This window comes from Lytechinus variegatus, chromosome 2, assembly GCF_018143015.1.
Source record: "Lytechinus variegatus isolate NC3 chromosome 2, Lvar_3.0, whole genome shotgun sequence".
Taxonomy (NCBI): domain Eukaryota; kingdom Metazoa; phylum Echinodermata; class Echinoidea; order Temnopleuroida; family Toxopneustidae; genus Lytechinus; species Lytechinus variegatus.
This window is the reverse complement of record NC_054741.1, coordinates 12,551,037-12,574,081: the sequence shown is the minus strand read 5'-3', so window position 1 is coordinate 12,574,081 and position 23,045 is coordinate 12,551,037. Positions and strand designations below refer to the sequence as shown.

The 23,045-nt window shown below is 36.6% G+C and overlaps 1 protein-coding gene across 1 annotated transcript; it reads right to left on the bottom strand.

Moving 5' to 3' along the window:
* Positions 1 to 698: 698 nt before the first annotated feature.
* Positions 699 to 22,764, bottom strand: LOC121407347. The gene is made up of 9 exons (XM_041598388.1): positions 22,368 to 22,764; positions 13,456 to 13,532; positions 10,703 to 10,848; positions 9,292 to 9,388; positions 6,116 to 6,418; positions 5,087 to 5,217; positions 3,760 to 4,755; positions 3,170 to 3,307; positions 699 to 2,198 (listed from the first exon to the last, which is right to left on the bottom strand). Exons 1-9 carry the CDS (start codon positions 22,607 to 22,609, stop codon positions 2,025 to 2,027), a joined length of 2,304 nt encoding a protein of 767 aa, XP_041454322.1. The 5' UTR covers positions 22,610 to 22,764; the 3' UTR covers positions 699 to 2,024.
* Positions 22,765 to 23,045: the final 281 nt, after the last annotated feature.

The window sequence follows — 23,045 nt, the reverse complement described above, 5'->3', positions numbered from 1 at the left end:
AATCAAGTATTGAATAATGTCTCTCAAACTATATTTAGGTCTGCATGAGTTAACTTAATCTTTCATAAGTGGAAACTGCATTAAGTCAAATAATTGTTGGAGCAGGGCCCTGTTGCATTAAAGTTGAACTATTATGCTAACTATGCCATCCAATGGTAATTACCATGGTAACAATGCTCAACAGCCAATCAGAATCAAGGATTCCAGGATTCGAGATACCACTGTATGGCATAGTTACAATAAATTTTATGCAACAGGCCCCAGGAGAGGGTTTCATGAAAGTTGCAACACTGAAAAGTGGTTACTATCCAGCAGTTACCATAACAGCCACACCCCTGTGTTTCTCTGCTAATCAAAACCACACGGCACAATACATCTTTACGAATGCCCGTTCTCCATCCCACCACCCCCGATTATGCAATGCAAAATTGACAGATGCACCTGTAATTATTTGCTACAAACAAATAATTACCCCCCCCAAAAAAAAAACATGAATTCAAGATTCCAAAAGTTACAATAAATTATTTTCTCACCCAAAATGTCTTGTTTTATACATGAATACTGTAAATCACAAAGTACTGTTGACATCAAATCAAGTTTTAATGGAAGACATCTTTGGGTTATCTTTCAGCCAATATCTCAGGAAATGTTTAAGGCACTTTTACCCCCACAAATAATAAAAACTCAAGATAAAAAATAAAACATACACATATTGAATACATTTCAATGAGATGCTTCTCAGAGTTATAATCCCAGTCAAAAAAAGAAATGGGTTAATAAAAATGAGTACTCTCAATATCAGCCAGAAACTATTAAATGAGTCAGAACTTGATTATAATACAAAAAAAATAAAATGGCAAGTAATAAAATGAGGTACACAACTCACACACATCTTTAAAAAAATCAACTGAAGACTGAAAGATTCGTTTTCAAACCAAATGAAAACTACACAATTATGCATCCCAAACAATTGAATAAAAAGCTGCTTCAAGATCACACACAATGTATTTTAAGGCACTTTGATCAACATATCATTTATCAAACTGAAAGATAATTTTGAAATATAACTAAAAAAAAATAAAGACAAAATCTTCACAAAAGGTTTCATTCAATGAATACTGCTTCAATACAGAGAACCAAGCCTGTATGGTACGACAATGAGTTGTAAGCGTGAGTCCAGAAGAGTTGTTTTTATTGCAAAGTGTTCTTTTTTATTCTCAACTCCATTATAAAAATGCATAGAACATAACTATTAATTGTCACATTAATTACCACATAGCAATCCCAAATTATTTGGGTTAAGCCACAGTTTGAAAACACCAGGGCAGGTATTCAATTTGATACTTAAGCCAGAATATTAATTATTTCACTCAGTATTTTGCTTAAGTGAAATACTTAACCATCTTTGGTATTCAAGACAATTGCATATTTTGGGTATGGTATTTTGCTTAAATCTAAGTCAGCTGCCAACCAGACTTGAGTCTCGCTTGCGTGCAATTTACAAACGTGATACGCAGTCATAAACATTGCGCTATATATTGCGCATTGGTTTGCTCAAACTTTTATTGCGTCAAAAAGGTATAAGTATTTTGCTTAAAGTTGGCTTGATAAAGTAAATTACTTAGAATACAAGTGTACGCATTTTACTTTATTAAAAAATTAATACTTGCAATTGAATACCAGCCCAGGGATTTTTGTAAACAAAATAGGTACAGAATAAGAGCCCTGTAACACAAAAAGTTACAATCAACCTTACAATCAATCTTTTAATATGTATGATACCATGCACAGAAAGATATGATCAAAAGTATATGTCAATTGTATCTCTTTTTCACGCAGGGCCCAATATCTCAACACTTTCTCTTGTAGCATTCTCATTAGCAATGTACATTTATCATTTGTATTTTAGTACACTTGCAGAGTGCAATCCTCATCAATGGTTTAATTAAACACTTGTGAATTCAATTCAAGTCATAGTTATGAAAATCTGATGAGGTGAGATGAATATCCCGATGTTGTGGGGATCACATTTCAGGTGACTTTGCCCTGATGTCCATGGCTGGTCCTGGTGCCCCGGTAGTGATCCCTTTCTCAATGACCTCTCTAAAGACTTCTCTAAAGGTAGGGATCTCGGTCTGAGGAGCGAATCCCATCGGCAGTGTCGAAGGAGACATGTCAGTGCCCCCGTCTGGTTGAGCCTGTTGAAAAATATATAATCTTTGCATTAATAACAAACTTCATTCCTGGGACACCATTTCAAAACTTGTTATTATAAACAATTTGCAATGATATAAATCATTCAATTATTTGATTGGCAGATAGTTAAAACTTTATACCCATTGTGTATTTGTAAAAAAAGAAAAAGTTGTTTCTAAAACAGGACTCTGGTGATTCAAAAAACAATAAAAAAAAAGAAATCCTAAAAAAAAAACCCACTTGACTGTGTTCATATATTGGTGTCCCATTTCCAATTTTCTGCTTTCAAAGTTAATGTTCCAGAAATAGATGGATATCATTAAAGAATGTTGGATAGAAATTAAAAAGATGGTTTTGACATTTTTTTTTTGCCAAGTTGCCAATTCGATAATCGCAGGGAATATTATCCTTTGAACATTCATTACATTGAACTAAAGATGGTGATAAAATATATATATATATATATTTTTTTTTTTTGGGGGGAGGTCTACTTTCCAATTGGTCTCATCCCAAATGGTCTAATCCTAGTAAGTCCACAACCAATTTGTCAACTAATTTATTTAGTCTAATGACTATTTAGCCTATTTACCATTTTGACTTATTTCAAGTTAGGCTACACCCATCTCATTTAATATCCACTTGGTCTATATGATTAAATAAAGCATCAATGAGCCGCATTTTCACAAAATGTAAAATAATTAGACAAAGTGAAATTTAGACGATCTGAGCATTAGACTAAATGACAACTACACGAAGTGGGTATCAATATTAGACCAAAAGTAGTGTATATGACAGCATGCCAATTGGACCAAATTGAGAAAAGACCAAATGGGTTCAGCCTGTGTGGTTTTAAAATATGTGAGAAGACCAACTGCTTGTAGACCAAGTGGAAATGGACCAACTTTTTGGACCAAATCACAAAATGTGCACAGATTGTCCCAAGTGGATTAATCCAACAAGCAAACACACGTACCCCATCTCCAAGAATCTGACGTGGTGTAAGGAGTACATGGGTTGACGTAGCTGCTTGTTTCCTCTGGGAGTCTTTAGTTTTCATGTCATCCTCGCTGCTTTGATCAGGCAGATCAAATCGGACCTTCATGGCACCAGCCTATGTCACAAACATGAGAAGAAATATTAAGGTGATGATTGAGAGGTTTAATTCAATTGATGCAAATATTTTTACATAGAATCTTGGTGCAAAATTGTCTTATAAACATTTCAAATTAATGACAGAAGCAGTAAAAAGATGTTTAATAATATACCGCATTAAAGATTGTTGCCAATCATATGGGCTTAAGAAGTGGGTGGAAAAAAGGGTGTATAAAGCCAGATTAGACAGTTTTATAGACACAATATTTTAGGGATTAGTCCACGTATCATAAAATCACTGTTGCAGCAAATTATCATTCAAATCTATTTATTTACACATTGAATTAGTGAAATATTATATTGAATACATTGGAAACCAAGCCATTGATGTCGTACAAGCTGAAGACTGACTCTTAAATGTCAAGATCCAACAGTTTGATTTCATCACTAGATTACCAGGGAAAGATTTACCTCTTGACTGCCGGCACTTGGTGAGCGTCGTCTAGAACCTGGCCGTTCTTGATCTCCACCTCCTGCTACAACTGCAGAGGGGGTGGAGAGTCCAAGTCCAGCAACTCTTGTACCCTCATCTCCAGGTATCCCTGAACTAGATCCAGGCCAGCCCCAATTACTTGGTGAATGTCGTCCAGATGATCCTGGTCTCTCTTGTAACATTTCTTCAGCCCCATCTCCTGCTACACCTGGAGAATTGGAGAGCCTAGGCCTCACCGCTCTTGCATCCCCATCTCCAAGTAATCCTGAAATTGATCCCGGTCTGCGCCAATCACTTGGAGAGCGTGGCCGTAAAGATTCCTCCTTTCTTGGGGTAATCGGTCTCCTCATGTTTTGACCAGCCCTATCTCCAAAAGTCCCAAATGCAGGGCCAGTTTGGACCCAATCTCTTGGAGAACGTGGTCTCAGCACAACCTCCTCTCCTTCTGCAGCTGCTGCCAAGGGCTCTTGTTTATTTGTATTCCTTTTTGGCCTCTCTCCTAATATCGCAGCACTGGTACCAGTCTCTCCCAAAATTCCAGCAGTAGATCCAGGCCTGCGCCAATCATCTGGTGAATTCGATCTCAAGGATGCTTCTGGTCGTCCTTCTTGGCCGTCACCTTCACTGATTCTTCTTGCTCCTTGCCAAGTTGCAGGATTTGGACTGTCAATCCTTGCCCCTATTCGGATTTGCCTAGCTCCTTCCCTGCCTTGGACCAGTCTCTCTCCTCCTCCTTCTACATCTGGTTGTGGTTTCCCTGCTGCTGCCGCTCCCTGGGGCCAGCTCAAGGCCCTCATCCTGGTAGCATCTCCATCAGAAGCTTTGGGGTCTGGGGTACTTCTGCCACTGGAAGATCTGCCACTGGATGATCTAACTCTTGAGTTAGGGTCTGCCTTGAGGTGAGATGGCCTCAGATAAATATCATCCATTGATCCTTGCTGAAACAGCACTCCAGGATCAGAAAAGGCATGCCTCTGAATAATATGAAATCAAAAGGATACTCATTTGGCAAAGCAACATATTTATGTGCATCAGCAGTAGTTTACTCAATAAAATAATCAAATTACAATTATAAAATTCTCTTTGAAATGTTCATGGAATGAGTCACATTTTCTTCAGTAACAGCACGTGTAAATTATATCATTCCTCTCTCCTTTATATCAACAAACTAATGTAACTCTTCACTTCAGATTTGCAAAATGCAGAAGTATCAATATATTGATTCTTCTCTAAATCAATAGCTTGTATTTTGTGTGATCGAGGAGTTATTTATAGAAGTCAATATCCACTATATGCGAGACTGACCTGGATGATAAAGGACACATCACTATGGGAGATGGTATGCTTCAGGACTGACGGCATCTCTTTGGAATAGGGAGATTTCCACAGGTCAAGCAGGAAGGATCTGGTGTAGCGCACAGGTTTGCCATCATTCACTGCAAAGATGATAGAGATATAAATTCATTTTGAGGGCAAAGGCCATACTGAAATCTACATATTAAAGAGGAATGTCATTTTTCTTAAAGGCACATTTCTATATTCCAGCCCAAGTGAAAAAAATGGCACAATGAACTTCCAAGGTAAAAAAGACCAATCAAAAAGGAATTCACAGCGATTAAAATTGATGGACTTTGATTAATTTAAGCCCTGGGGTGCTAGTACGGCAACTTAGCTAAACCTAGGTAAATAATGGCAATTAGCATCTTAAACACTCCACAGAGTGAATCTGAGTGCTTGAAAGTAGCATAATGATGTATTTCATCATTGTAATATCCTCTTGTTTTCTTTTTTGGGGACAAGATGTCAAATGAAATTGAATAAGTATGTATTAATCTTTAAAACTTTTTATAGATTGAGCTGAAGTAACGTTACCTTTTCAAGAGTGGGAATTATTGGCAAAGATTACATTCAGGCTGATCTGGGTCCCATCTAACAAAGATATGTAATTGATCATCATCCACTATAAATGGAAATCCATTATTGCAATTTTTTTCTTCAGGAAATCAGGAAATTTGCACTTTGTCATTTTGTAAACAAAAAGGAAAATACTGAATGGTCAAGAAACTTTATCAGATCTAGAAACCATTTTGAACAAACATGCCTTTTCTATGTTAACGTTGCTGGCTTTCCATAGTTACAATTGATGAACGCAAATGCAACTTTGTAAGACGAGGCCCGGGACTTTTGAAAAGGGATGGTGAAGTCTAGCCAACAAGTTAGAATTAACTAACAGATGGAATGGCCTTTGCCCAGAGAAATTATTTAGGCATGCTGGTATAGATTATGGGTAACATTGCAATTTTCAAATTGGCAGCAGTTCTGCCTTCAACTCACCTCTCCTCTTGTAGCTATCAGGGAGCTTTGCTGCCAGCAGCCTGGAAAGCTCATCATCAAGATCTGTGGTAGATTCCATCATAAGATCCTCTACCTCACGCTCTGGCATGATGAACTCCTCGGAGCTGTCAGACTCGTAGGTCATGTCCGATGTCGTCAGCCACTGGTCATCGTCTTCCTCATCGTCATCAGTGTCATCAGGAAACGGAGTGGCCTTGGCCACATGGGTCAATGCCTCCATGTCGGGACTGGGAGGGGCAACTTGGACAGGAGGTAGAGGGATAGGGGAGTAACGCCCAGAAGCTGTAAGAAATAAACATAATAGTTATATTCTAATCATCATATTGATTTTAAATGAGGTCTCACTTGATATTTTGGATAAATAATGTGGTGAAATCATTCCAAAAAAAGCAATGATGAATATATGAATTCTCTTTTCCCAACAGAGTATAATTGAACAAGTGGAATGCCTCTGGCCGTCTCACCTGCATCACGCAGTTCAATATAGCAGCAGTGCTGACTTTGAATACTACTCTAACTTGCACAAGATGTTCAGTGATACATGGTTACTCTTATGTCCACTTTTTATGAACTAGACCAATAAACTTACAGAGATATGATGGTTATTCAACAGATACACCCAATTCGGCCAAAGTTCATTGACCTTTGACCTTGGTCATGTGACCTGAAACGCGCACAGGATGTTCAGTGATACTTGATTACTCTAATGTCCAAGTTTAACGAACTAGACCAATAAACTTTCAAAGTTATGATGGTAATTCAACAGATACCCCGATTTGGCCAAAGTTCATTGACCCTAAATGACCTTTGACCTTGATCATGTGACCTGAAACTCAAACGGGATGTTCAGTGATACTTGATTACTCTTATGTACAAGTTTCATGAATCAGATCCATAAACTTTCAAAGTTATGATGGTAATTCAACAGATACACCCAATTCGGCCAACGTTCATTGACCTTTGACCTTGGTCATGTGACCTGAAACGCGCACAGGATGTTCAGTGATACTTGATTACTCTAATATCCAAGTTTAAAGCTTGTGTATAGTTTTGGTAAATCCACCAAAATGCACCTATCACTATTCCAATTCATTGCTAGCTAATATGAATGGATATGCCCTATAACAGTTATGATGTGGAGGATATGAAATGAAAATGTGTTTTACATGATAAATTTTGCGATTTTACATGGAAATTTAACTTTATCGGGTCACCCGATCAAATTAAAATATCTGTGTGTTTTTGTCTTTCAATTAAATCCTATTCCAAATCATGGAATGGGCTGAAACTTTCAAGATATGTTCTTTGTCTGTAACTTTTGGATATCTAATCACTAAATTTATAAGATAAGTGCTTGAATGCCCATTTTTTAATTTAAAACAAGCATCGCCGAGAGAGGGCGCTATATATCCAAGATTTGAATATTTGAAATTTTCTCAGAGAAGTGCAGTTGGAAAAATATCTAACGGTCTCTACGCTTCAGTAAGACTGTCATATTAGATGATATTCGATTATCAATCACATTATTGACCCTTTACCAAAGCTATACACAGGCTTTAACGAACTAGACCAATAAACTTTCAAAGTTATGATGGTAATTCAACAGAAACCCCCCGATTCGGCCAAAGTTCATGACCCTAAATGACCTTTGACCTTAATCATGAGACCTGAAACTTGCACAAAATTTTCAGTGTTGCTTGATTACTATTATGTCTAAGTTTCATGAATCAGATCCATAAACTTTCAAAGTTATGATGGGATTTCAACAGATATCCCCAATTCGGCCAAAGTTCATTGACCCTAAATGACCTTAGACCTTGGTCATGTGACGTGAAACTCAGGCAGGATGTTCAGTGATACTTGATTAACCTTATGTCCAAGTTTCATGAACTAGGTCCATATATTTTCTAAGTTATGATGACATTTCAAAAACTTAACCTCAGGTTAAGATTTCGATGTTGAATCCTCCAACATGGTCTAAGTTCATTGACCCTAAATGACCTTTGACCTTGGTCATGTGACATGAAACTCTAATAGGATGTTCAGTAATACTTGATTAACCTTATGTCCAAGTTTCATGAACTAGGTCCATATATTTTCTAAGTTATGATGACATTTCAAAAACTTAACCTCAGGTTAAGATTTCGATGTTGAATCCTCCAACATGGTCTAAGTTCATTGACCCTAAATGACCTTTGACCTTGGTCATGTGACATGAAACTCTACTAGGATGTTCAGTAATACTTGATTAACCTTATGGCCAAGTTTTATTAACTAGGTCCATATACTTTCTAAGTTATGATGACATTTCAAAAACTTAACCTCAGGTTAAGATTTCGATGTTGAATCCTCCAACATGGTCTAAGTTCATTGACCCTAAATGACCTTTGACCTTGGTCATGTGACATGAAACTCTAATAGGATGTTCAGTAATACTTGATTAACCTTATGGCCAAGTTTTATTAACTAGGTCCATATACTTTCTAAGTTATGATGTCATTTCAAAAACTTAACCTCAGGTTAAGATTTGATGTTGACGCCGCCGCCGCCGTCGGAAAAGCGGCGCCTATAGTCTCACTTTGCTTCGCAGGTGAGACAAAAATGAAGCTAAAGTTTTTTTAACAATCTTTCATTGAAGATCAGTTCAACCTACATGTATATGAAACAGCCTTTCCTTTATTTTCGTTCTAATTGACTTCTACCAAATTCACATATTAACCTAATACTTTGAGAAAATTATATTACAGAACTATGGGTATAACCAGGGCTTGACATTAGCAGTGGCCCAGTGCAACCTTAAACTTGAGAGTCGGGCCACCTAAATTCTGGAAATGCTCACACTTGGTGGTCAGTTGGGCTAACAAACTTTTGATAAATTGTCATGTTTTTTATTGTTTTAGAGCCACCAAAAATATGGAATTGATTATTTTGATGGACTGATTGGGCCACAAAGAAAAAGGTTAGTGTGGAGCCTTGGTATAACTCTGGGTAGACAAAATATCATTTTTAAGCGTTCTAGTGACTGGATCGAGTCAAATGATCAAGGACCAGAGACTGATGATTAAAAGGGAAGTGTTTCAAGAAACTCTTGTTGAGAACATTTGTATGTCTCCCCTTGTAGGTTTAAGCACATAAGTTTAGTTTGACTATATTACCATTATAAGGTGGTGATAGGCATTCAGTAGGTGCATTATCCTGAGGATGGGTGACTGCAGGTGGCTTTGTAGGAGAAGGCAAGTCTTGTAAATGAGCCTGTAAAGACAGAATAGGTACAGACATACTACAATCACAATGGTAGAGTTATTACATCATTACCAAGGACATAACATCGATAGGTTTGGAGTCAATGATGACTGTATATATAGCAAAATACTGAATTCATAAGAATATACACACACACACACACACAAACACACATATAATAGGCCTGTATTCTGAACTCAAATTTAATTCAAACTCTAATCTGAAGTTGTGGTTAACTATGGAAAGCCAATTGTGACACAAATCTCTGAAAAGTACAAGTTGGATTTGTCAGCTCATCTCTTACTCAGATGATTCACGACTATCTGGGAATGATAACTGAATTAGTTTTCTTCACCACTATAGCACAGTAAACATATGAAACATAGAATAAAAACAATATTTTGACATTATTGATTTGGCTTCCCATTAATTTAGCACAGAGTTAGACCATAGCCGAAGTTAAACCAGACTTTAGAATACCTGTCATATAGGCTTTAAGGTGGTCTTTCATAAATGGACTGAAACCATGGTTTACGCAGATTTAATGCACCTCTTAATTATGCTTGTTACTTAAAATACAGCATACTATTTTAAATCAATGAGCCCACACTTTCTAGTAGGTCCATGATCCACTTAAACAGAGGGCTTATCAATGCTGTAATCTCAGAAACAAGCTTTAATTTAACACCCTATGACAAAACGAACATTTGTTATTGGATGTGCTTAATAAGCTATCAGTGTATGAACCATGCTTTCAAATTTTCATAAACTTTCGTAATCTTATAGTCATTCTCATACACACATACATCTATTCACACACTGATGAACTATGAACAATGCTACTTTATCAGTTGGATAGATAAATTACTGTGGCAATGGGCCATGACCTTCAACTTCATGACCCCCCAAATCATATCAGATTATCACTAGATTATCACTGCCATATATGCCAAGTTTCAATTTGACCCATCAAAAGGCTTTCTAGTTACCACGAAAATGAATATACAATGAACAATTCCAACTTTTTAATGATTCATGAGTGAAATAATTTTCTCATTTAACTGTATTTGAAACGTATGTCTCATGATACACTGAATGGACATAAAATAATTATCAGCTTTTCAAGAAAATGGGCATTTTACAAACACATGACACACATGTAGGTGCTGCTCGCATGTGATATCACCAAATCAACATTTCAAAGATCCATTACTCCGTCACTCTTTAATGAGCTCTTTCTGTTTTTATTTAAAAAAAAAATAATATCAGAGGAAAGTTCCCTTTAAATCCAGGATGGACTGAGAGTGCTGGTAGACCACTTACACGAGGTTGTGGAAGCTCTAAGGGGTCATGACCCCATGTCTTGGCCCTGAGTTCCAGGTTCTCTAACAGTCTGGTCCTAGAGATCTCACTCTTCTCTGTGTCTACAATCAGATTCCTGATAGCAAAGAACAAGGCGTCCATGGGCCCTATACAGTACAGGGAATGACAAAAATCAACACGGGTTTTCAAGAATAGGCATAGGTGTCATGGCAATTCAATGTTTAAAATCACGGCTGATTTCAAATTCGTTTAAAAAGGGGGCTTTCAGACACACTCAATTAGGGATGCTAATAAGATTAGAAAAAGGTCAGAAAAAAAATCACACTTTGCCAGTGTTAAGGCAAATAACTTGAAATATCTCTGAATGAAAATGATAGCAGGTTAGTTAATCATGAACTTTTGCAGGAAATTGTGTTCAAGCAAATTACAAGAAGATTTGGGGCACATATCGAGTAATTCTTATTTAGGAATGTTTATTTGGTACTCATACATGTACATGGTCATAAATTTGGGTACTCAATCTGGTTCAAAACTTCAGATGGGTGTGACTGTGAAAAGGTAATATAAGAAATAAATCAGGTATTTTGAGGCATGATTAATTCCTTATATTTTTATTAACTGGGTATTATGAAAGCACCCGCTGAAACAGATAAACAACAAACACATTCATTCTGAGCTCATTCTATTGAAGGCATATGTAGTACTGGTTCTTACTGGTCACCACCCACAAGGAGCTTTTTAGTGACCAGACAACTGATCACTTCAAACCTTGGTACAGGATTTGGGATGAAACCTAAAGGCTGTTCTCACTATATTCCTAAAACTAGTTTAGTGGAAACTAGTTTAACGCGTAGTGAGAACGGTCAAAGCGGTCTTGGAGGCGATCTTTCAAACCAGTTTCGAAAACCACCTTGCGATGAAGTTTTCAAGATCACTTTGCCTCGTTAAACTGGTTTTAGCGTAAGTGAGGACACAACCGTTCTTCGGGAAGCGATCTTCGCACATTTTGAGCGCGCTACTCCACACGACAGGTGTAGAATGCTTATGCTGTGGTTTCGAATTTCGCTCGAAACGTGTCACCCCATTGAGAGCGTTTCCATAGCAACAAGAGCGCTTTACGTGAAGTGATTTTGAAAACCACTTTCGTGTGATCAAGTGGGAACGCTAGCAAATCGATCTTCCAAAGTGGTTTCCTGAATCGGTTTCCAGTAAACTAGTTTTAGAATGCGTAATGAGAACGGCCTCTTCAAAGCACCTGTAGTTGGTTTGCAATATATCTTGTTTCTACACACTTTACAATAGCTCAAGCTGTAATGGAAAATTATCAGAGGAGAAGTCTGTGATATTATCATATAGCATAAATGCAAGTCAAAATCTGTAGCCTTGAAAGGTTTTTATTCATAAGCTGGCATTTCATTTTCACTGAGAAATGTACTAATCAACAAAGTTATTACAAAAAAAATCATAACACACTATTCAGCATCCTTCGAAATGGAATACTCATCTTAAAAGTACTCTACACAGGAAGATTCAAAGAAATACAGGAAGGCTATGATTCAGCTACATGTAGGGCCTAAATATCATAAAGGTGTAACACACAGAATATAGTATGCAGCTTAGGCCTTGGTGAAAGATAAACTCTCACTGTCACATTTTAATGGGCTCTTTGGAATGGGGGAAATCAACAGGTTCTTTGTCCATCTCCTATGAGACCAACTTATTCTTAAGAATAGCCATAATCAGGCCATGAAAGGCAATAAATCAGTTTGTTTCTTAAAGGGGGACTCGGGACTGAACACAATATCTTAACAAATAGAGCAGAATTCAGTGAGCAAAACAAGTTTTTATTACACATGATTAAAAGATAATAAAGTTATTGAATCTCAAAGTTTGGTAATATTTTGTGAAAACATTTATATGTAGGCCTATACATTTCATCATAAATATGAAAAAGGTGGGCTGATAATGGAATCTCCCCACTGTGCCTTTTCTAACTTTGAGTGAAATCATAAATATTTCATATTTTCATACTTGTGTGTCAATAGACTCAATAGCATGCCTCTTTTGCAACAAAAAATTCAGCAATTATCTTTCATGATATATCAGAAGTCTCTCCGATTTTTCAAGGGGGGCAATATTAACACAATTTCTTCATAAAAATAACCCCTCTCCAGGAAAAAAATAAATGAGATGATATCGCTAGCTCACTCATCGAATATTAATGAGGACATTCACAGAAATTAAAAATAATGACAACCTTAGTAATTCTTTGTCACATTAGATGAATTTTTCATTGTTTTTCTTGTCAGATGTTTACTCTATAATCTGTTCAAATAAAGGGAGTTTGCAGGCTCAGTGTAAAGTGATTTAAATAAATACTGTATAATCATTAATTAAACTGGCAAAACACTGCCTGTTTCAGCAAAAATTGGATGACATTTTTTTTATTTACATGATTTTTTTTAAAGTCAGTCCAAAACTTTTTGTAATGGGTCAATAATGTACACATACCCGAGTATCATAACATGCCAATGTCAGAAAAGGGAAATGATCAAGTTTATCATGGATTTCTTATTTCAAATCATGAGTGTAATCAAACATACTTAATAACAATATTTACAAAGAAAACTCAAGGTAACAACAGAACTTTGCAATAATAATCACAAATGTAAATACAGACAAGAAAAATTATAAAGTATACAAGATATATTTGAATCACTTTTTCAATTAATTTTGTGATTACATAATATTACCTTTATACTTGGAATCCAGGTAGTATCCATTGGTTTTTAAGAGATGACTCAGCTTACCAACAATTAAGTCAAATGACCTACAGCAAATAAACAAGAAAAAAAAGGATTTGATTTTATTCCATTCACATATATACAAGTCAATTGTGTAGAAATAATGAACATATAAAAAATCCAAAGAAAACTAAATGGATTAAATAACACAGTCTTGGCAAGTTATTCAAAATTTGCATTTGGCAAAATCATTTTTGTGCCTAGTAAGAATTGAAAGGAAAAAGGACAACTCGTTAATAATTTCTTTCATTTCAGTCCTTGATTTTTTTCATCATTTTTCATCAGATTCTAAGAGATTCTAGGGCCATTGAAAGCCATGGCCGTGGATGCCCCTTTGATTGGCCTTGATGTTCCTCTCATTTGTCTAAGAGTTGATGAGATATCAAGGACTCAAATAACAGAAAACAGAATTTTCAAAGTTTGATTTTGTAATCTCACATACAAACAGCTGAATGACTGCCCCCAACATTTCATGTAAAAAAAATCCAAAAAGCCATGATGACTGAATATATTGTTTTCGAAATAAAAAATCTTTTTGAAAATATAAGATTAAAACTTGATGGAACTATACATATATAAATATATCACTTGACACACTTGGTGGCTACTTGCATGTTTTTTACATCACAGACACAAAATTAAACATTTGAAAAACATTATTTGGATTCTGTGACAGATTTGTTACCAAACTTATTTTTCTGCCTTAATAAAAAAACTACTTTCAAGTTAAAGATCATTTTGCACACTCATCTCTTGTTTGTTCTTGTAAACCCTTGTTTATTTTTTTTGGAGAGGGGGTCAGTGGTCATAGAATGAAACTTAAAACCATAATTAAGTTAATCTGAATAAAAAAAAGCCTGGTCTAATCAAGAAACATGTGTAAGTACATGCACAAACAAACCCTGGCAAAACTCAAAATCATCTCAACCTACAGGCTTGTATTAAGCTCAATAATCACAATGAAAAGGCTACCTGTAAGCCTCTTCTGGTTATGTGTTCTATTGTTAGCTAGTGTAAATGACCAGCTTAGCATGGCAGTGTCAACACAATGGGAGTTGTAATGGGATAATTAAGGTAATTGAAGGGCCATTCACACCTAGGATTAACTCATAGTGGGCATTGTTACTGGGAATAGATCAAATAAACTACTGGTCATTTTCTCCTTTGCTCAAAGATTCAGGTAAAGCAACACTCTCAATACACTGTTTGAGATTAAAATCTATAGTTTCCTTTCTTTTTATGATCCTGGGAGAATTATCAGGTAATATTTTCCATGACTAGGTAGTGAAACAAAACCCTACATCACCACACACACAAAGATGAAGTCTTAGTTAAATGAAAATAGCTGGTCCTGTTACATATCACAGCATAGAAAAAAAAATTAAACAGGGGGTCAGGGGAGATTTTGCCACCCCCCATGCTCAAAAAAGGTCCTTGATCACAGTTCAAGTATATATATATATATATATATATATATGTGGATATATTTTGGCATATAAAAATATTTCATGATACAAGCCTTGCTAAGTCAATTATCTTCACTGTATGAATCCAGCCTGTTATGTTTGTGAATTTCATTCTTTTGAATCAAACCAGTATCAATGTTTCATAAATACCAGCTAGATGAATGAACATGACTTTAATATCTGGACTGCATGAAATTTTCGATTTTATTCTTAAAGTGTATTTCATTCTTTTAATAAAATTAACTTGGATCCAAGTGGAATTGCCCTTAGAATGACCATGGACCTACTCCATGGAATGTCCATGCTATTGTAAACTGAAAATTCTCCAGTTTACAAAATATGTCAAACACCTGTCGGTGAATAAAGATTGTAGATCAATTACTCTCAGATACTAAGTACCTCAGATTGCCCAAAGAGATAACAAACTGCTGAAGCAGCTACATCTGCAAAATCCTGCATGATCTGTAACAAAAACTACTGGGCAATTTTCACCACACAGAAAATAGTCCTCCATGCAAATTGGGAAAGGGGTAGCTTACATGGATGATTTCTGGTATGGAAAATAATTTGGCATTTTTAAATGTTTCTGATGAGTTGATACCTGCTTTTGTTTTTATACCATCTTAGAAAAAAAAATAGTCTGCACATTTTGAGAGGTTTCATTTCCAGGGGCCTTGTTGCAATATTAAAGAGATGCGATCAAATGGATCAAACACAAATTTGACAAATGAAATGCAACAAAAAAAAACGTAAATGCAACTTGATTTTCAAACCAATGTACGATGCATAAAAGGTAAGTTTGCACTTGATTTTTTTACTTCACATTAAGTGCAAATCATTCTGCAACTGGCCCAAGGACAATTTAAAATTATTACAGATTCTTGCTAATAACAGTTAAGGAGGGTGGCCTGGGACTACATGTGACATTATATAGTAGAAGTGGTAAAATCAGAGGAAAAGTAAGATGCTATACACTATAAAAACATGTGTTCAAACTAGTCTCTACACAGCAGACCACATTTTGAGCTGAGATGACCCTGAAATCTGAAAGAAATGTTATTCAGGGTAAAATGGGGGCAATGACAAAATACAGTGTAATTTCTTCTTCCAAGTGCTACACGTACACTCTACTGAAATAGCCATTTCAAGGGCTAAATTTCATTCAAAATGTTACTGTCAGTCCACCTTTGAGAAATCTTAGATGCAAATGTCAAGCTAGAATAATTTGGATATGACTGAAATGAATACTGAATGTACAGGAGTTGATAGAACTTAACTCGGTCTATTGTGGCTTGTTATAAAAGGAATCATTTATATAGAAGCAGGCAAAAGAAAAAAAAATCAACAGAACACCTTCTGTGGATACTTTGTGAGCTCATAAGCCAATATTTGCTACATTTTATATCAGTTTTTTCTAGGGCTCTTGAGGGTATTTAGGGGGCGAATTGCCCAGAGACATTTGTATTTTTTTCTTCCCTAGTAGTAATCAAAACTAACAACTGATGTGATTGATATGAGTTGAAAATTTGTTCAACAATTACCAGCCTCAATCTGTCTTCAATCAATAAATTACCACCCCAATAATTGATTGGGATTTGTCAACTTTTTTTTCAAAACAAATACAAATTATAAACCTAATAAGGGTCTTTATAAAAAATTGTAGTTTCTTTTAATTACCCCCAGATACTTCGCAGACAAAAACTAAAGAGCTGTAAAAGTGGGAAACATGATTTAGGGAGTTAGTGATGGAGTATCTAGGAAAAGCACCCTGAGCAAGTGTTGGCATTGGGTCAATTTTTGCAACATATAAGCCTTACCGTTAGTGCTAAAAAGCACCCTACCATAATTTTGACCCTGGTCTTTGCTTTATGGATTGAAGGGGATAATCATCTTTATGTTTGCCCCCCCCCCCTGTTTTTACTTTTATCTTTTATGCAACCAATTGTCCCATAAATACATCAGTGGCCCACTGTCTAAGCTAATTAAACTCAATTTGATTCCAAATCCTACTGGCAAGCATATCTGAGGAGCAAAATATTCTAAAACCAGAAAAACAAAAAATTAGAATCAGTGAAAAGTCAAATACAACTTTACACAAGGGCTCACACTATTAAGAATTTATAAAAAAAAAACACCAGGGCAATTACGTTTTCATCAACTATATATAAGCCTACTTCCCAGATATGATTTGCAACAATAGGCTTAAAAATCAAATGAAGATCAAACTCCATTAGAACCAGAATGTTTCTGATGTAGGCCTAATGACTGTCATAGCAATTGTTTGCCCCTTGGCTTCAATATTTTGAAAGTTAGTATGATCATAGTGCATTGGCCAGCACCATCAAAAGACTATGGTCTCTTGACTCTCCATGTCTAAATTTAAAAAGTGACAATAAACTAAAATTTTGAAAACAAAAATCAATAATTACAAAAATAAGAATTAGGCCTACAGATTTGGTAGTTGGTAGTAGATCTAGTATCACTATATTACACTACTCAGTGAGTTGTAAATGTAAGATGGGGTCGATGCAAGGTTAAATGTCCAAACGCTGACAATTGAGATCAAGATAAAATCATCATTTTCATATTTGAATCTTCTCAACAACTGAAATGCATCCTAAACATTTCAGGTCTACTTTCAAACAATTCATGAAATGTTCCTGGTTCTCAGGACTCAAGACAGTCCCAGAAATTGTTTTCTTGTCTGGAGTTGAGTCTGGACATACATGTAGTCATACTAGTTTCTACAGTACAAGTACTATAAGTGTACAATTGTGCAAATGGTTTGGACTGATGCAGGGTTAACCCAGGGAGTTCTCTCCTTCTACCCCCGTCTCGATCGGCCATTTTTGTTATGATTTGTAACAAAATGGCCGATCGAGGTTCCAGTCTGTGCCCAGATGTCAGAAAAACTGCCACTCGTTAGACCATCATCCATATAATCGTGGTAAGTGCTTGATTTCTGTTTTAACTATTTATTCGGTGAATTATTTTGACCATACTTCACGCTTGTCAGGAGAGTATGCATAATTGCACGTAAGATCCTGGGCTCCTGCCCGCTACGCGGGCGGGAGTTCCTTGGGTTAATGCAGGATGAGTGAGGCCCACCTTACTGAGTGGTACTAAAGTGGTATATATTTGTAAAAGCATGGTAGGCCTACCGGTACCTAAAACTTAAAAAAAAAAACATAGGCCTACATACCGGTACAAATTCAGCCACACTCACTAGGCCTGATCATGCATGGCCACGTAACATCGGATTTCATCAACACCACCATTACCACAAATCAGGTTAGTTTAGTTTAGTTTACTCCAACGATGTTGTAGGACGAAGCCTGTTCATCGATCAAAGTAGAAATGTCTATTGCTGCTCTCCTTCAGACAAAATTAGATGCGCTACTTATGTTGGCATGGAGGGGTGGCAGAGGTATCGTAGACAGTGAAAAATTCCATGGAAACACACAAGAAACAAAAATTACTCAAAGTCATAGGCAATCTTCTCCCAATGCTTATCCAGTCTATTCTTAAAAGCAATCACTGAACAAGCAGTAACTACATCTTCTGGGAGACTATTCCACACATCTATCACTCGGTTAGCAAAGAAAAAGTTACGCACATCAAGACGCGAATATCTTTTCTCTAGCTTTAAGGAATGACCACGTGTTTTACCACCATGTCTCAGATAGAAAAGTTCAGAACTTGAATCATAGTAACCATGCAGATATTTGTACACATCAATCATGTCACCTCTTTTACGTCGGTGACTGAGTGATGGCAATTTCAGGAGGCGAAGACGTTCAGAGTATGATACATGTAGGTGCTTAATACCTGGGATCAATTTAGTAGCTCTACGTTGGACACTTTCTAACCGCCTCTGCTCACCCAGCTTATACGGTGACCACGCAGCCTGGCCATACTCTAAGATAGGGCGAATAATACCCTTAAACAAAAGCTTAATAGAGGTCTTATCCAAATGTACAAAAGTTCTTCTAATAATACCAAGCAGTCTATTAGACTTTGACACCACTTTAGAAATGTGCTCCTTGAAAGAAAGACGTGAGTCTACCTGAACTCCTAAATCTCTCTCACTCTCACATTCACGTAGAACAACCGATTGTGAACCTTTGGTCATATGATACTCAGAGTCAGAAATACTTCTTCCAATCTTCAACACAGTACATTTATCTGGGTGAAAACGTAGTTGCCACTTCTCAGCCCAGGCCTCAAGCTCAGTCAAATCATCCTGCAATTTACCGGTGGCCCCTGGAACATCAGAACGAACATACAACTTAGTATCGTCAGCAAACAGTTTGGCTGAAGTCTGCACTGAATCTGGGTGATCATAACATACATTAAAAACAAAATGGGGCCGAGAACACTGCCCTGGCCGGGGTACTCCACTGCAAACTTCTGACCAGTGGGAATGTTGACAACTGACAACGACCCTTTGACGTCTACCAAGCAGGAAGTCACTAATCCATGCATGCATTTTCCCTTTGACTCCAAGAGCTTGTAGTTTACTAAGAAGTCGCAAGTTATTTTGGGGGGGAATCTTATGTACTTTTTTCTAAAAGTTTTGAACATTCTGGGCTATCCTGAAAAAAGATGTGTATGCAAGTGAATAATTATTATGAACGTGAAGCGCGAGCAGAAATGAACTGATGGAAAAGGTACTGTTAAGGACTTGCTTGCAGTTAGCCATGAAGACGTTACATATTTTTAACAAGTGGAATGCCTCTGGCCGTCTCACCTGCATCACGCGGTTCAATATAGCAGCAGTGTTGACTTTGAATACTACTCTAACTCGCACAAGATGTTCAGTGATACATGGTTACTCTTATGTCCACTTTTTATGAACTAGACCAATAAACTTACAGAGATATGATGGTTATTCAACAAAATAACCCAACATGGCCAAAGTTCATTGACCTTACATGACCTTTGACCTTGATCATGTGACCTGAAACTCGAACAGGATGTTCAGTGATACTTGATTACTCTTATGTACAAGTTTCATGAATCAGATCCATAAACTTTCAAAGTTATGATGGTAATTCAACAGATACACCCAATTCGGCCAAAGTTCATTGACCTTTGACCTTGGTCATGTGACCTGAAACTCAAACAGGATGTTCAGTGATACTTGATTACTCTAATGTCCAAGTTTAATGAACTAGACCAATAAACTTTCAAAGTTATGATGGTAATTCAACAGATACCCCCGATTCGGCCAAAGTTCATTGACCCTAATTGACCTTTGACCTTAATCATGAGACCTGAAACGTGCACAAAATTTTCAGTGATGCTTGATTACTATTATGTCCAAGTTTCATGAATCAGATCCATAAACTTTCAAAGTTATGATGGGAATTCAACAGATATCCCCAATTCGGCCAAAGTTCATTGACCCTAAATGACCTTTGACCTTGGTCATGTGATGTGAAACTCATGCAGGATGTTCAGTGATACTTGATTAACCTTATGTCCAAGTTTCATGATCTAGGTCCATATATTTTCTAAGTTATGATGACATTTCAAAAACTTAACCTCAGGTTAAGATTTCGATGTTGAATCCTCCAACATGGTCTAAGTTCATTGACCCTAAATGACCTTTGACCTTGGTCATGTGACATGAAACTCTACTAGGATGTTCAGTAATACTTGATTAACCTTATGGCCAAGTTTTATTAACTAGGTCCATATACTTTCTAAGTTATGATGTCATTTCAAAAACTTAACCTCAGGTTAAGATTTGATGTTGACGCCGCCGTTTTGAGCTGATCGAAAACGTATTTGTTATGGACTGCTTGAACTTAGCCATTAAGACGTTACATATTATTTCAACATTCAAATATTGCGAGCGCGAGCTGAAAATTTTTGACATTTCTACCTGAATAATGGAAATTTTAAGCACTTTTTGTAATCGTGGAAAGGATATATAAGACAAAAACTGAACATTATTGATGCGAGCGCAAAGCGCGAGCTGAAAAATTCTTGACACTCTATTCATGTTTTGTAAATCATGAAAAGGTTAAGCTATTGGAAATTTTCATACATTAATAATGCGAGCACAAAGCGCGAGAAGACAATTTTTTATATTGCTATCTGAAACTGGATAATTATTTAAATGGAGAACAAGCTGCGTATCTGAATAAACGTGTGTTTGAGATATCGACCTAGAATTTGGGTATTCTAATTTTTTTTTTACCATGAAAATCAATAAAGCGAGCACGGAGCGCGAGCTAAAAATATATGATATTCACATCTGAAAAGGGGTCACTTTAAGCTCTGTATTGCAAGCAGTTTGTGGAAAAATTGTGAGGTGAAGAAGGATCACAGTTAAAACAGAGCTGATATTTTCAATTATTGTTACTTTGAGTTTTGACATAGGACCGGGATATTCTATAAGGACATTATGTCATCATAAGAAAATGATGACTATCTTCCTATTTCTCTTCCTAAGCATGAGAGCGCAAAATCTATTAATATTATGGCCTGAAAATTTGACATTTAAAGCACTTTTGTAATTATGCCTAAGATGCATGAGTTTAAAATCTATCAATGTGAGCGCAAATCACAAGCAGAAATTTATGATTAATTGTCATCAAATGGTGATTTTAAGTAGTTTGTTTTAGAATTAATATTGAGATATACATAACTCACTAATCAAAATGCAAGCGTGCAGCGCTAGCTGATACGTTTTGACAATCTGACCTAAATAGGGATATTTTGAGAACTTCATGGAATACAGGAAAATAATAGGTACCTGACAAATCAAATTTTGCGAGCGCGCAGCGCAAGCAGAAATTGTTAATATTCAGACCATAAAACAGAAATTTTTACACTTTTAAAAAATCAATTTGTAAATAAAACAAAATAATGAACGTTCAATTTCCAAGCTGAAATATGTTTTGTATATTGACTTCAGAATTTGATATTTTAAGATCCATATTGAGCAAGATATCACCTAAAAGGCAATGCGAGCGCAAAGCGCGAGCAAAATTTTATATCCCGACATGAAAGATAAAAAAAAAACAATTTCCAAGTCTTCCCCTTGTCTTATTTTATTCACTCATCTTCCTCCTCTTATGCTTGCCTTCCTTCTTTTCTCCTCTCTTTTCCCTTTTTTCCTTCCTTTTCCCCTTTTTTTCTTTTTTTGCTCCGCCAATAGGGGGGCCCCCCCCCTGGATCCGCCTATGCTTACAAATAACACATGTCAGACTTACAGGCCTGTACAGTTCCTACCTTCTGATTTGCTACCCTTTTTGAATACAGGGGTCACATTACTCATTAGCACTCTTCCAATCTTCAGGCAAAACTCCTTGTCCTACACTTTTCTGAAACAGAAAAGTGTAGGACAAGGAGTTAGGACTTAGGTTAGCAGTAGCACCTTACCTCCCCGAAGCCCCAAGCAGTTTGCTGTGGTAGTTCACCAAGCTCGTGAGGACTGGGTCCGCATCTTTCCCACTTATTTTTCTAATATTTTCAAGCTTCTGATCAGGATTCCGTGGAAGTTGTTGGGGTTTATTGGCTTCCACCTTTCGTTCCAAGGTGTCACGGGAAAATGTCACAGTCATGGAGGACCGAGGTGGCAATCCAAGTTGAGATGACCTCATGATTCGTGTACGGGACTCCATTTTGGAACTGAATGGGCGTGACAGAAAGAAGAAAAAGTCAAAGCTAAACAGTAAGATGAGGATGACAGATCCGATCGAGGCCGAGGGTCAAGCCTGGCCGCCGCGTGACGATACATCCGGTGTGTGTCTTCGATGTGCTGGATACATGCCTGCGCTGCATACCGTAAATGGGGAGTTTTTATTTGCAGACGATTGGCAAACTCCGCCCACTTCAATATTGTTCAGTTTAAGAATAGCTGTGATTCGTCATAAGTTGTGGTACCGGAGTATGAGAAAATGCCTTGTTTTTTTCTATGTCGTTATAATCATAGAGGATATGCTGTTCTGCTATTCAGTACCAGGGTCGGATCGTTCTTCTGCAGGGATCGTACTCCTTTTTTATATAAATTTTTTTAATAAAAACTGTACCTTTATGTATGACCTGCATGATCATAAC

Excerpts from the sequence above, each read along its gene's own strand:
- LOC121407347 (XM_041598388.1), bottom strand. The coding sequence starts at position 22,609 with ATGGAGTCCCGTACACGAATCATGAGGTCATCTCAACTTGGATTGCCA. Across the intron at positions 10,849-13,455 it reads CCTGGATTCCAAGTATAAAG|GGCCCATGGACGCCTTGTTC; the intron begins GTAATATTATGT and ends TGTACTGTATAG. Across the intron at positions 6,419-9,291 it reads CCTATCACCACCTTATAATG|CTTCTGGGCGTTACTCCCCT; the intron begins GTAATATAGTCA and ends TATTTCTTACAG.